General features: G+C 38.7%; 3 protein-coding genes across 5 annotated transcripts; 2 read left to right on the top strand and 1 right to left on the bottom strand.

Moving 5' to 3' along the window:
- Positions 1–1104: 1104 nt before the first annotated feature.
- LOC113763414 (putative cyclin-D6-1) lies at positions 1105–3578 on the top strand. Of its 2 annotated transcripts, none has more exons than XM_027307223.1 (6): positions 1105–1522; positions 1646–1732; positions 2098–2211; positions 2426–2627; positions 2725–2855; positions 3079–3578. In XM_027307223.1, the coding sequence occupies exons 1-6, from the start codon at positions 1346–1348 to the stop codon at positions 3304–3306; spliced, it is 939 nt and encodes a 312-aa protein (XP_027163024.1). In that variant the 5' UTR covers positions 1105–1345; the 3' UTR covers positions 3307–3578. The 2 variants fall into 2 exon arrangements, with proteins under 2 accessions (XP_027163024.1, XP_027163026.1); XM_027307225.1 differs by having other exon boundaries at positions 1107–1522; positions 2110–2211.
- A 2875-nt stretch (positions 3579–6453) lies between these two features.
- On the bottom strand, positions 6454–10482 carry LOC113763413. 2 transcript variants are annotated; one of them, XM_027307221.1, is made up of 3 exons: positions 10438–10482; positions 7612–9246; positions 6454–7423 (listed from the first exon to the last, which is right to left on the bottom strand). In XM_027307221.1, the coding sequence occupies exons 2-3, from the start codon at positions 9209–9211 to the stop codon at positions 6639–6641; spliced, it is 2385 nt and encodes a 794-aa protein (XP_027163022.1). In that variant the 5' UTR covers positions 9212–9246; positions 10438–10482; the 3' UTR covers positions 6454–6638. The 2 variants fall into 2 exon arrangements, with proteins under 2 accessions (XP_027163022.1, XP_027163023.1); XM_027307222.1 differs by lacking the exon at positions 10438–10482 and adding an exon at positions 9468–9565.
- A 165-nt stretch (positions 10483–10647) lies between these two features.
- LOC113756546 (probable disease resistance protein At5g45490) lies at positions 10648–11913 on the top strand. Its single transcript, XM_027300188.1, has one exon. It carries the CDS (start codon positions 10648–10650, stop codon positions 11911–11913), a length of 1266 nt encoding a protein of 421 aa, XP_027155989.1.
- The last annotated feature ends 337 nt before the right edge of the window (positions 11914–12250 follow it).

The raw sequence follows: 12250 nt of genomic DNA, 5'->3' as shown, positions 1-12250 counted from the left end.
TTTAATGCCATGTTTTAAAGTGAGAAAGACACTGTGGACCATTCTGTTAGTTGATTGATTTTTTGTTTTGAAAAAAAAAAGCATTTTCATATGCACCAATTTAACTTTCCGAGCAATATTCATTTACTTGCATGAAAATATAAGCAAGGCAAATTTACAGTTAGACAGGCGATGAAGCTAACTTGCACACTTCGAATGGGTTATTTAGGAACAATTCATCAATGTTGGAAGCGCTCCAAGATGAGATTACACCGTAAATAGATAAGACGTAGGTCTCGCTCTGTATTTAGCTATATATTTTTTTGTTTCACACCCTTTATTCGTAGTTCCATGTCCCTATTTTCTCGTAAAGATATCTCACAATATATTTTCACGTAGTTCAAAATTATTGATAAGATAGATGTATTTTGAGTTTTTCTGGCTGGTGGTGTCAGTGCATAACGTCAAGTTCCTAAAATTGGCACAAATAGATAATTTTCGAGCGCGTAACCAAAGCAAAATTTATGACTGTTAAGGCAATAATTCGAACCTTAAATCTGACGATAGAGAGAGGACTCTAAGAGCCTGCAATGGCTTCTAACTTTCCAGTACTGTATCATAGTATCTCAAGGATATTGCTGTTTTAAGAAATCGAAAAAGCATTTGGCTTATAAGACAATCTCACTCATCCACTCTCATTTTCACCATCCTCTTCTCTATTAGGACCAAATGTTTAAAGTGTACTACGCCAAAGATGGAAATTTAATATTTTAGGCAGAAGAATAAGTGACGCGGAATGGAATTTGTTTAACCTGAATCACACAACCTACACTAGCTAGAGAGCTCTCATCTTCAATAATATTACTACATTTGATGTGATGTAAACTCGCATTGCAGTAATATTGATTTGGTGTAATTCTTACTACATATTAGTAAGTAAGAATGCAGCAGCATTGTAGTTCAAACACCCATAAAAATGCAGTAGTATGTATTGATTATCCTGTGTATGGTGGAAAAGATAAAAAAAAAAAAAAAAAAAAAAAAGAGGAGGGGACACTTTTAAATTTGCTGAAACATTTTTCTCACTGGTCATTGACTCGCTGCTGACAGGTTTCTTTCCTCGAGCGAGGAGAAGCAAAGCAGTCGTCAAGTTCTTTTTATTTCTGATTGGTATAAATATCGTATCGTAAGAAGCTAGAGACTGCTACTGCTAGCTAGCAACCTCTCGCTCACGTCTGAAAGTGAAACTGAGACAAAAGCAATAGATTACGCTACCTGAGAATGACTCTCACTTTCGCTTTATCTCTTTGAAGCTCCTTTGTTACAGCAAAGTTCTAATTGCCTTTATACTAGTGAACAAGAATTAATGGAACTTGATTTGGAATATCCTCTAATGGCTTCATCGGAAGAAGAAGCCGTTCCAGCTCTCTTCGCCCAAGAAATAGACCACATGCCCTCGCAGTCCATCTTCCTCCCCTTCAACAGCTCCGACGACCACCATGTCTTCTCCGTCCGCCGCGAAGCGTTCTCTCTCATCTCCCACGTAAACTTTTACTACTTCCATTTGTCTGGATAAAATTACTCCAATCCCAAATGGTTCATTCGGTTTCTTTATGATAATTAATTTTTTTAAAAACAAAAAGAACTTGAATCATGAACATTTCAGGCGAAGCATTGTCACAAGCTTAATCCCTTCACAACTTACCTAGCTGTTAATTACATGGATCGCTTCATCAGCAAAACAAACATCCGGGTAATATTTCTATACCTTTTCTTTTTTTAAATTCATTTTTGTAATGGATGTGGGAGGTGGAACTGGATCATACTCTATCCCTGGCATTAACTAATATGAATGCTATCTATCACTGGTCCGGACCTCTGGGCTCTTGCGCAATTTATTGGTAGATGTTGTCTGTCCTTGTTTGTTGTGTAGTTTGCAAAAACCTGATTATGGGAAGTGACTCTGTAAAGAACAATCAAAATCGATTAAAGCTATTATTAATAAATTCAAGATTTTATTTTATTAATACATTAGAATATAAAATCAAGTGCATGTACATGCATGTTTAATTGTGTCTTAATTAATTACAGAACCAAGACAGTAAAACATAATGTCAGATGCCACTGCAGGAAAAAAAGAGGTGGATTGTTGGAATTTTAGCAATAAGTAGCCTTTCACTTGCGGCAAAGATGAGGAACAATGATTTATCAATTTCGCTCTCCCATGTACAGGTACTTTTTTTTTTTCCGAAACGGAAGAAACTCACACACACACAATTAGATTAGAACACATGTACAGGTACTTACTATATACATATATATATATACTGTTATACAAAACTAGGAATCATAAAACTGATCAGTTCAAATTTATCACTGGACTTGTTTATGAATGAGCAGATGATTGAAATGCCAACATATTATTGACACAAATTGAATGAAACAGAGGGAAGAAGGCTTTGCATTTCATCCAGGATGGGTTCATCGAATGGAAGCGCTTATCCTTACCACTCTCGGCTGGCGAATGAGATCCATTACCCCTTTTTCGTTTCTCAATTTTTTCATTTCTCTCTTCAAAATCCAAGATTCTTCATTGACTCAACCTCTCAAGTTTCGAGCCTCCGATATCATCTTTGACACCCATTACGGTAATATTAATAGAATTAATCCATCTCAATAATTAATACATTATTACTATCAGAAAAAAAAACACCACGCTCGACTGATTAATTCATCCATTTACAGAAATGAAGCTTTTGGAGTACAAACCGTCATTAATTTCTGCCTCGGCTCTTCTCTGTGCTACTCTCGACTTAGTTCCAATGGAGCTTCCTTCATTGCGGGATGCAATTTTGTCCTGTGGACACGTTGAAAAAGTAAGAATAACCAAAGTACATTGGATGAAAATTTAACAGTGTGTTTGGATACAAAATAACTTTTTGTGATATAACAGTGTATTTGTTTCCATTTTTTTTTAATTCTTTGTAACGAAAAAGAATTTTAGAAAATGGGATGCATATTTCTTCGTATTAAAGTTTGGGATAATGTGATGATTGTTATTTGAATTGACGGAAGTCCTTGTTGATTTTATTTTAATAGGAAAAGTTGCTGAAGTGCTTGAAAGCAATGCAAGAAATGGTAATGGATAACTCTCTTAAAGCGTCCGGTGCAGTATCAATCTGTACCTCGACGCAAAATAGCATCCTTCACCAATTTACAAGTTCTGAGACCGAGGATGCGACTGCTAAAGACAAGATCAAGCGGCGGAGATTGAATGGTTTTTGCGATGACCAGGCAGTCCAGATTTCACAATTTCAGCCTTGCTAAGTAAGGTTGGATGATCCATAATCAGTAATCACAATCAAATGAGGTTTATAGTCAGTAATGTTTGGTTTTTTTATGCATGAAGGCAAGAGACATTCAATGTGGGAAATAGAGTACATTGAAGTTGAAATAAGAGCAATAATTAATTCAATTTCGACCGGTACTCCGTGTTTTCCGGTTTTAAGGTTTTTTTTTTTGTCACAACTTGTTTCTGCCAACAAGAATGGACAAAAGATAATAGTTCCTATATAAATTGCTATTTTGCTTCTCGACTAGTACTGTGCAGTCGAGTCAAGTCAAGTTGAATTCAATTTCGAGTTAAAAAACTTGGATTCAAACTCATTGACCTCTTGAAAGTACAGCTCAAATTTGAGTACGATTTTATTTTATTTTACTAGAGCTCAAACTCGTATAGATCGAGTCCAATCGAGTTTAATCGAGCCTCATTGGATTTTAAAAAATTTAAATTTATATTTTATAGAGCAAATTGTGCGAATTGTCACTAAACTATTGCGAGGTGCCGATTTTGGTCACTCAACTTTTTTTTAGCCAATAATGTCACTGAACTAATAAATCTGTACCGTTTTGATCGTTCCGCATACTAATGCTGTTAGGAGAGACGGAAATTGATTTTTTGAAGGGCAATTTCGTCAGCAAAGCCTTTTCCTTGAAGCTCTCCAACATGTAAATTGATTCACATGTTATTGTAGCAGTTGAAAGTTCAAAATGCCAAAGAGAAAGTCACGGTTTTACCTGAAATTCAGACCCCACCCCACGGCGGGACGCCGCTGCACCCACCAATACCATGGCCATTTCACCGGTCAAAGGAATCAGAAGCCTCCAAGAAAGAAAGAAGAGCACTAATACTACTGCTTTGCTAAATGCTAACTACAGAAAAGAAATGGGTTTCAACATTTCTGAAGTCGTGTTCCCCCTCATTTTTGGGTCATGCATCCCAATTCCTATGTACCAGTGTTCTTAGTATACCCTCGTTCTTTTTCACCCACAACCATCCATCACCTACATTGCCACCCACCGCCGTCACCTCCACCTCCACTCTCCTTCCTCTCCCTTTTTCTTTCTTCTTCCTCCTCCTCCCTCTTCCTTCCCTCCCCTGCTCTCTCTTCCACAACCACCCATCACAAAAAAGGATGTGGGGGGGGGGACTATCAAGACTAACTACCATTGAAATTTAATTAGCAGGCTGCTCACTGGCCACAGCTTCAGCTCTTCAGCAGATGCGGGAGCAGAGCCATTAGTAATTGGTTCTTTAATGGGGGCGGCAGCTGCCTCACCGACTGCAGATCCCTTGGCACTAGCTTCAGCTTCTTTTCAAGTCATGGCCTTTGCATTTTTCCCATCCTTTGGGTCCTTCCCAGCTTTATCATCCTTGGAAGGAGCAGGCGGAGGCGGCATCATGTGAGGTGGGGGATTCTGCTTGAGCTTCACTAATATTTGGCGCATCCTTGAAAGATCGGTGGGTTTGCCAGGTTTGGGTCCTTGGATGACGGTGATTGATGGCTTCTTTTCTTGTTCCTTCTTCCCTCTCTTTTTCTCAATATTCGGGACCTCATGCGGAATCAATTCTCCTATGGCTTTCCAATAGTGCTTATCAACCTCCTTGTGAAATTTCTCTTGACTTGCCAAGTACAACTGCCCAAACAAAGATGGATTCGACGGTTAGACCAAATTAAACTCTCGGGAAGTCATCGAGAAGGCAGGGCGTAGGGGAAGAGAGAGGAGGGGAGGGAAGGAAGAGGGAGGAGGAGGAAGAAGAAAGAAAAATGGGAGAGGAAGGAGAGTGGAGGTGGAGGTGACGGCGGTGGGTGGCAATGTAGGTGATGGGTGGTTGCGGGTGAAAAAGAATGGAGGTGGAGGTGACGAACACGATACAGATTTACTAATTCAGTGACATTTTTTTGTAAATAAAAAAATTTAAGGTTGTGTTTGAATTGTATTTTTCATGATTTTTTTATGAAAAATTTATTGTAGCGATTTGATGTATATGAGGAAAAAAGATAATAGAAAAATGTGATAATGAAAAATGACGTAATTTTTCGACGAAAAACCGCAATCCAAACAAGGCCTTAGTGATCAGAACCGACACCTCGCAACAATTTAGTGTCATTTCGCACAAGTTGTTCTATTTTGTATAATGTTAAACAAGGAACAAAATAAACCTTTTATACTAAGAAATAAAAAAAAAGGCATATATATGTGAAGCTTGATCGAGTTCAATTAAGTTCAATCAATTTTCAAATTTCACATACTAGAATCGAAGTGCTTGAACTCAGATTGATTGATTTCAAGCTCGAATTTTGATTGAACAAACTTGTGAATTATTTGATTGAGTTCGACTTGCTTGCACCTAACTATTAGACTGATGCATTCTCTCTCTCTCTTTCTCTCTCTTATATTGATGCATATTCAAAAACCCAAAAAAAAAAAAAAACTCCCTAACAAATATGAAAAGGAAGCAAGAGAGAATGTTCTCCAGAAAAAAAGAAAGATAGAGGCAATATGTAGAATTTCGTCTCAAAAAAAAAAGGAAGAAGCAAGAAAGAAAGTAGGAAAAGATGAAAGAAGAGGCACGTGAAATTGGTTTTTACTGCTGAGTGAGAATTTTTTTCCTTTTCAGTCATAAGAGCAAGTCAAAGGCCACTATTACATACTACTTGTTAATGTACATTGAGAAGCACCAAAAATATATCGTTAAAGAAGAAAAAGCCAAAAATAGCAGCCGCGAGGGCCAACATCTGAACGCAAATCATCCAGGCGCTAAAAAAAATATTATGAGTCGCTCAAGTGTGAAAGAAAAGGCTCTTTCCATTATAATTGAGCATGCTGCCCATCCCATATAATAGAATAAGTAGTGCATATTACGGAAAAGCCTTATCATTGACAGAGGGATCTATCTCATTTTTTGGGCTCGTGGATTGGTTGAACATGGCCCAGGGATAGTCTTTGGTTCTCCATAACAAACCTCGGGCTTTTAGTTAAGATATTCACCATCTGATTGCAATGAATGGCAGCAAGATTTTGTAGGTAAAAGATTGTTAATTTTCCCTTTGTTCTTCTGCCATGGTCGAGCTTAGGATTTGAGACTCGAATTTCTATTCATTGATCAGGTGCTAAACGAAATTTGTAAGAGCAAAGTTCAAGATCAACTTATGCATTTCTTCTTTGAGGAAAGATTTAGCAAACTTAAAACTTATTGCAGCAACTTAAAAAAAAAAAAGGCAGTACAACAGATAACGAACGTGCAAATCAAAACAAAGTAGTATTAACTGGACAGACTAGAGAGTGGAGAGTAGAGTGCATATTGAGCATTTGAGCTACTTCCCCACAATCAGTTTAGCCCTGGCATGTCCTTCACTTATCTGAAATTGATCTCCCAAGCCAAAGTGAGCCATCAACAGCCACACAAAAGTGATGAGCTCTCCCCCTTTGCTAAGTTGTTGTGCATGAGCGCTTGCTCTGCAATGAATGGCAGCATAGGATAGCAGTTCCACCCACACTTTGCTCATTATCTTCCATTTATCTACTTCTGTTCCCTCATCTGATGTTTTCAAGTCCCTAAGCTCTTTGGCCAAAATGCAACCATCGAACAGAACTGACTTGCTCCTGTCTCCTTTGATAGCAACTGGTTTAACTTCAGTTTTCACGTCAAGAATTTCTTTACATACTTTTGCATGATCGTCTTCCGTCTTTGCCAATTCCCCTTTGCCAAAGATTGCCAAAATGGATTGATGACACTTGTTGGCATTGCCCAGAATCACATCTAGCGCTTCCCATCCGAAGAGGGACTTGCTAATCTCCAGGATAATCAACAAGGGAGAGGTGATAATGAAGACTAAACACAGGATGAACCAATATAAACTGAGGAAAAAGTATTTGAAGAGGCTATGAATCACGTAACAGATGACTTGAATGACATTAGGCTCTTCTTTCTTTTTTTTTAATTTTCCTCGAAACTTTTTAACTTCTGCACATGTATCGCGAAATCTTATTTGCCCGATTCCTGTAACTGCAGACATCATTGTAGGCTGCATGACAAGAAGGTATAGCATATAATCTGAAAGGAGCTTGCAGAAATCGCGGTCCTTGTTGGGACTCGAGGCTGTCAAACAAACAAAACAGAATTTATTCATCTCGACAGTATCATGACATCTCTGTCCAACATTTTAAACCTCTAAGTTGTAAACTCATGAGTAAAATAGGCAAATCAAAAAAATAAGAAACACTTGCTCGTAAATCATCTATCACACTTTCATATATAGTGTAAGTATAGATTATCCCTGACTTTACCTTTTGCAATTTCATCACTGTAACAGAGTTCAGTGGCAATATGCCACAAGAGAAGGCTTTGATCGTAGTCCATTTGGGAAATGTAAGGCAGCAACTCACCAAAACCTTCTAGTCGTAGAATCCAGTCACCTCTGGCTGAACTTATGTCCTTAGCAGTATCTAAATCATCAGCTATATCTGATTTTTTCTTAAGCTCTCTGAAGATGAGATCCCTTAATTCCGTGGAAAAGGGCTCCGTCTTAACATATTTCATTTGGTCCAAAATGTTGGCCAGTCCAATATATCCAATGAACTTTTCCTTCACTTCTAGGCGAGGATGAAGGCAGTAGCTTATTAAGTTGTAAGTCGAAACAGTTTCTGACCACCTCCTGCTGAAGACATGCCAAAGCCGCCTAAAAAAATTTCGAAAGGGAGATCGTGTTGATGCTCCGCCAGCAGCAGCACTTTGTTGGGAAGCTGCTTGAGTAGTTGAAGTTCCATTCTGCTTCTTAAATGCTAGTCGACGTCGAAATTCATTCTTTTTAACCACGGCCGAATCAGAGAAAATGAGCATAATGATAGCTATGACATCCAAGGCAATCGCACCATAAAGCAAGGTGTAGGTAATTCCAACGTCGAAGCCATTGAATTTTCTCTTCTTTCTTTCTGAGTAGAACAGACCAAGAGCAACAACAGTGCAGACAACAGAAACAAACCGGCCAATACATCCCAGGTTAGTGTACATCACACTCACCTTTGTGAAGAAGACGTCATAGTAGAAATTGAGTTCGACCTCTAAAACTCTGAAAGCATCGTCCGCTGTTCTCTTGAGGAAGAAATCCCGGCTTTGATTACGCTCGCGAAAGCTGAATATGAGGTCCACAAATAGGCCTCTGAAGGTTCGGAAGAATTGATGAGCATAGAGAACCACATCCAGGTCTGTCAACGGTCCTTCCTTCACTCTTGAAGCTTTGTTTCCTCTACCAGGTTCCCCAATCATCTGAATTCGAGTTGGAAGTTTTGCTTCTTTCTTTGAATAGTATTCATCCATGAGCTTAGCATAGTCAGGACCCGGGTCAGGTTCTGTAAGCATGGAGTCTTTGAATCTACCCAAGCTTGCAAGATACAACGAACGCGTTCGCTCAGAATACTTGATGATGCCTGCAACGAACATGAGGACGGTTGGGATCCATAGCATGTTTTTAAGTGACTTGAAGAAGATATAAAAGGCTGCTGCGGACTGGAATACGAGTCCAAGCAAGTGCCTAAGCCAGAGCTCATTATCCTCCAGTGCAAAAGCTGTGATGGTATCAGGGCCACCAAGATGCACGAGAAGAAAGGGAGCCCAAAATGCTAATAGATCTGCATTGTCATCGCGATCCTTATGAGGTGTTGAGTTGCCTTGACTGTTGGAGATGAGTCCTACTGCAAAAATAGCCGCAGAATCTGCCAGCAAGTAGGCTGACCATACTGCCATTATTAAGAAACCTGTTGATGCCCGCTTCCTCAGAGGGGCAAATAGAATCAAGAAGGCTTGAAGTGAGAGGCTTATAACGATAAATGCCCGAAGTTCCCATTTATCCCACAGCTGCTTCCAATAATCGAAGTTTGGGAGCTCCATAGTACACTTTGCGTTCTTTCTTCTTCTTCTTTACCCTGGTCAGGAAGAAATGGACTGTTTCAGTTCGTATGAATCATGCCAGAGAGCAGATAAAGCAATATTAAGGGAGTTAAGATAATTGTGAGCCCGACTGAATCAATTCATTATTGTCTTTAAAGAACACAGCGAGGAAACAAAGAAAGGGGGCGAAAGACAGTGAAGAGTGAGCCTGAAAAAGACCACAAAAAAAAAGAAAAAAAGAGAGGGGATTCTTTACTTCTTCTAGTCGTTTAAATCATCTTTATCAGGCGAATTCTTCATCTTTTCACTTTCATCTGCTTCTTCCATCCATTCACGACGATTATGACTTACAAGTAAATCTAAAGAACCGAAAAATAGGTCAATATTGGTCATTTATTCATGCATTAATGGAAAGCTATTTGCATTATTATGTACTAACAGGATAATGGGCCCTACACAAAGCAGTGGTGAATTATTTTTGCTTTTTTTTTTTCCCAGAGGATTCAACCTTGGCCGACATTTTGACGCAGACCCTTGTGGTTTTCAAATGGGAAAAATCATTCAAAATGTTATTCATATTTTATCAAATTAATTTTTTTGTCATTCATTTTTAAAATATTAATTTTATGTCCCTTACAAAATTAAATCAGTAAAATTTAGTTCCAATCCTGGTTTTTGACAACTTTTTATCCGAAATCCATTATGTAGTTCACATATGATCGTTTTTTTTAGAGGTAAAAAGATAAATCCCTTTTATAATTGATAATTGACAAGTACCATATTCATTTTTGCTCCTAAAGGTGTAGAATCTGAGTTCGAGTTGGAAGTTTTGCTTCATATTTATTTTTGTCACTAAAAATGTGATTTTTACATAAACAATAACTACATGATTGGATTATTTTTGTAATCATTTTTGTAGGTTACGTGGTGATTTCGGATTAAAAGTGATAAAAAAATTAGATTGGAATCCAATTTTATTAATTTAAATTTATGAAGGGACATAAAATTAATATTTTAAAAGTAGATGGCAAGAAAATTCATGTGGCAAATATTTTGAACTACTATTTCGCTTTTCAAATTGTTGAACCAAGATGCCTTCTAAAAACTACTAATACTTAAAAAGCATGTTAAGTGATGTCATGCATCTTGAGGCCCAGGACGTCAGCAAAAACCTGAAAAATCAAAAACCCTGAAGTTGCCAATTATTTGCTGAAAGATGAGCTCACCTGGTAAAGTATGAACACTTGAGTCACCCACGAACTTACTCAACGCTTTTCCGGATGGTCATATTATCATCCCATTCTTAAAAAGCATTCCCGTTTTCAGCATCTCAAAGTTTTTGTCCTCAGATTTTCTTATAAGGCTGAAAGATCCACCCAGTTGTTCACATTCTGCCGAGAGAGTGCAAAACTAGAGGCCGTGTTGGGGTTGTTCAGATGGCCGGGCAAATAGAAGAGTACCTGTTTAACAAACTGGAATTAGCAATCGAAGAAACAAAGTCCACAGAGCATTGTCTGTCGACAGTCCTGTTTGGTCTGCATGGAGACTTCGAAAAATTGAAGAACTTGCTTAAAGACAAGTCAACGGCTATCAAACCTGAAGAATACAGGGAAAATCTTTACCTTCTCAACAATCTACTGACCCAGTGGCAGCTGATTTCCAAAGGCCAGAGTATATACAGTCCCGAGGCACTAGCTTTCGCTTATAAACTTGACAAGAGACTCAAGGAGATTAGTAAGAAATTAGAAGGTGGGGAAGGCAGTGGAAAAGGAGAAGGGTCTAGTACTACTGCTGCTGCTGCTACTACACAGGATGCTGCAGACGTGAGCTTAACTGGGAATTTGGATACTTATCGGTGGAGCTCGCGAACGGTGGATCCAAGCAAAGTCCATGGATTCGAGGACAAAGAGAGATTCTTGGAGAGGCTGCTTCTCAGGAAAGAGAGCAAAAATGGGTTCAAGGCATTTGCAATAGTTGGAATGACCGGGGTCGGGAAAACGACCCTGTGTCAGCTAATCTTCAACAATAAGAAGGTGAAGGATCATTTCCTCCCCAGGATTTGGGTGTGTCTGTCAAAGCAGCCTGAGGATGACGAGGACAACAGCAAGGAGACTGTTAAGAGGATGCTGATGTGCTTGGGAGTGGATGATGAGATCATCCAAGAAGCCGGTAAAGATCAAAATCTTGGTCTTCAGAAACTGATGTTTGCTCTTCGCTTACAATTGATGGGGAAGAAGTACCTAATTGTGCTGGATGATGTTAGGAAGCCGGACGATGTTAGGAACTGGGACGAGTGCTTTGGGGACTTGGCTTCTGAGTCAACAGAGGATGATAAATGCTATGGACAACTTGCATATGGGCTCCCAAAAAGGCATGGTGGGACGGTCATTATCACAACCAGGTCCGAAGAAATTGCCAAGAAGATGGTTGGTGAAGAGAACTTGCATCGGCTTCCAATCCTCAAGGACGACGAAATCTGCTGGAAAATATTCAAAGACTCAGTTGAGAAAGATGGGAAAAAGTTCCCAGAAAATCTTATGCCCCTAAAAGACATGATTGTTGACAAATGTGCTGGTCTGCCACTGGCTGCTAAAATGATGGGGGAAATTCTGCATCAGAAACTTCCCAAACAACCCAACACACAAACTAATCCAGCAGAGAGCCAAAACCAGCAGCAATCACAACAACAGTCTACAGTCTAACCACAAAAAAAAAAAGAAAAAAGTATGTAACAAGCTTATAACTTTTGTTTGATTTATGGTATTTTTGGTTCCGGCTCTCTTAAATTATTGGATTTTGTTATTTCTATGATAGCCCTCCATGAAATAAGGGGTTAGAAATCATATTTTTGTTACTTTACTTAAACTTATGGCAGTTTCATGCTGGGATTTTACTGAATATTTTCTAATTTGGAAAAAATCAAGGATATAATTAGCTTAGAACCTGAGAATAAATAAAAGCTGCAAAAGATGAAAGCTCCACTTACCAACAGCACAAGTCATGAGGAAGGCCAAAACTTGGGTAGATTCGGTCTTCAAA

Source organism: Coffea eugenioides, chromosome 2 (genome assembly GCF_003713205.1).
Source record: "Coffea eugenioides isolate CCC68of chromosome 2, Ceug_1.0, whole genome shotgun sequence".
Lineage (NCBI taxonomy): Eukaryota > Viridiplantae > Streptophyta > Magnoliopsida > Gentianales > Rubiaceae > Coffea > Coffea eugenioides.
Note: the sequence above shows the minus strand (reverse complement) of the source record. Positions and strands in the feature narration are given on the sequence as shown.

Coding starts and splice junctions, on each gene's coding strand:
- LOC113763414 (XM_027307223.1), top strand. CDS start 1,346: ATGGAACTTGATTTGGAATATCCTCTAATGGCTTCATCGGAAGAAGAA. Junction 1,523..1,645: donor CGTTCTCTCTCATCTCCCAC/GTAAACTTTTAC, acceptor TGAACATTTCAG/GCGAAGCATTGTCACAAGCT. Junction 2,628..2,724: donor CATCTTTGACACCCATTACG/GTAATATTAATA, acceptor ATCCATTTACAG/AAATGAAGCTTTTGGAGTAC.
- LOC113763413 (XM_027307221.1), bottom strand. CDS start 9,211: ATGGAGCTCCCAAACTTCGATTATTGGAAGCAGCTGTGGGATAAATGG. Junction 7,424..7,611: donor CAGTGATGAAATTGCAAAAG/GTAAAGTCAGGG, acceptor TTTGTTTGACAG/CCTCGAGTCCCAACAAGGAC.
- LOC113756546 (XM_027300188.1), top strand. CDS start 10,648: ATGGCCGGGCAAATAGAAGAGTACCTGTTTAACAAACTGGAATTAGCA.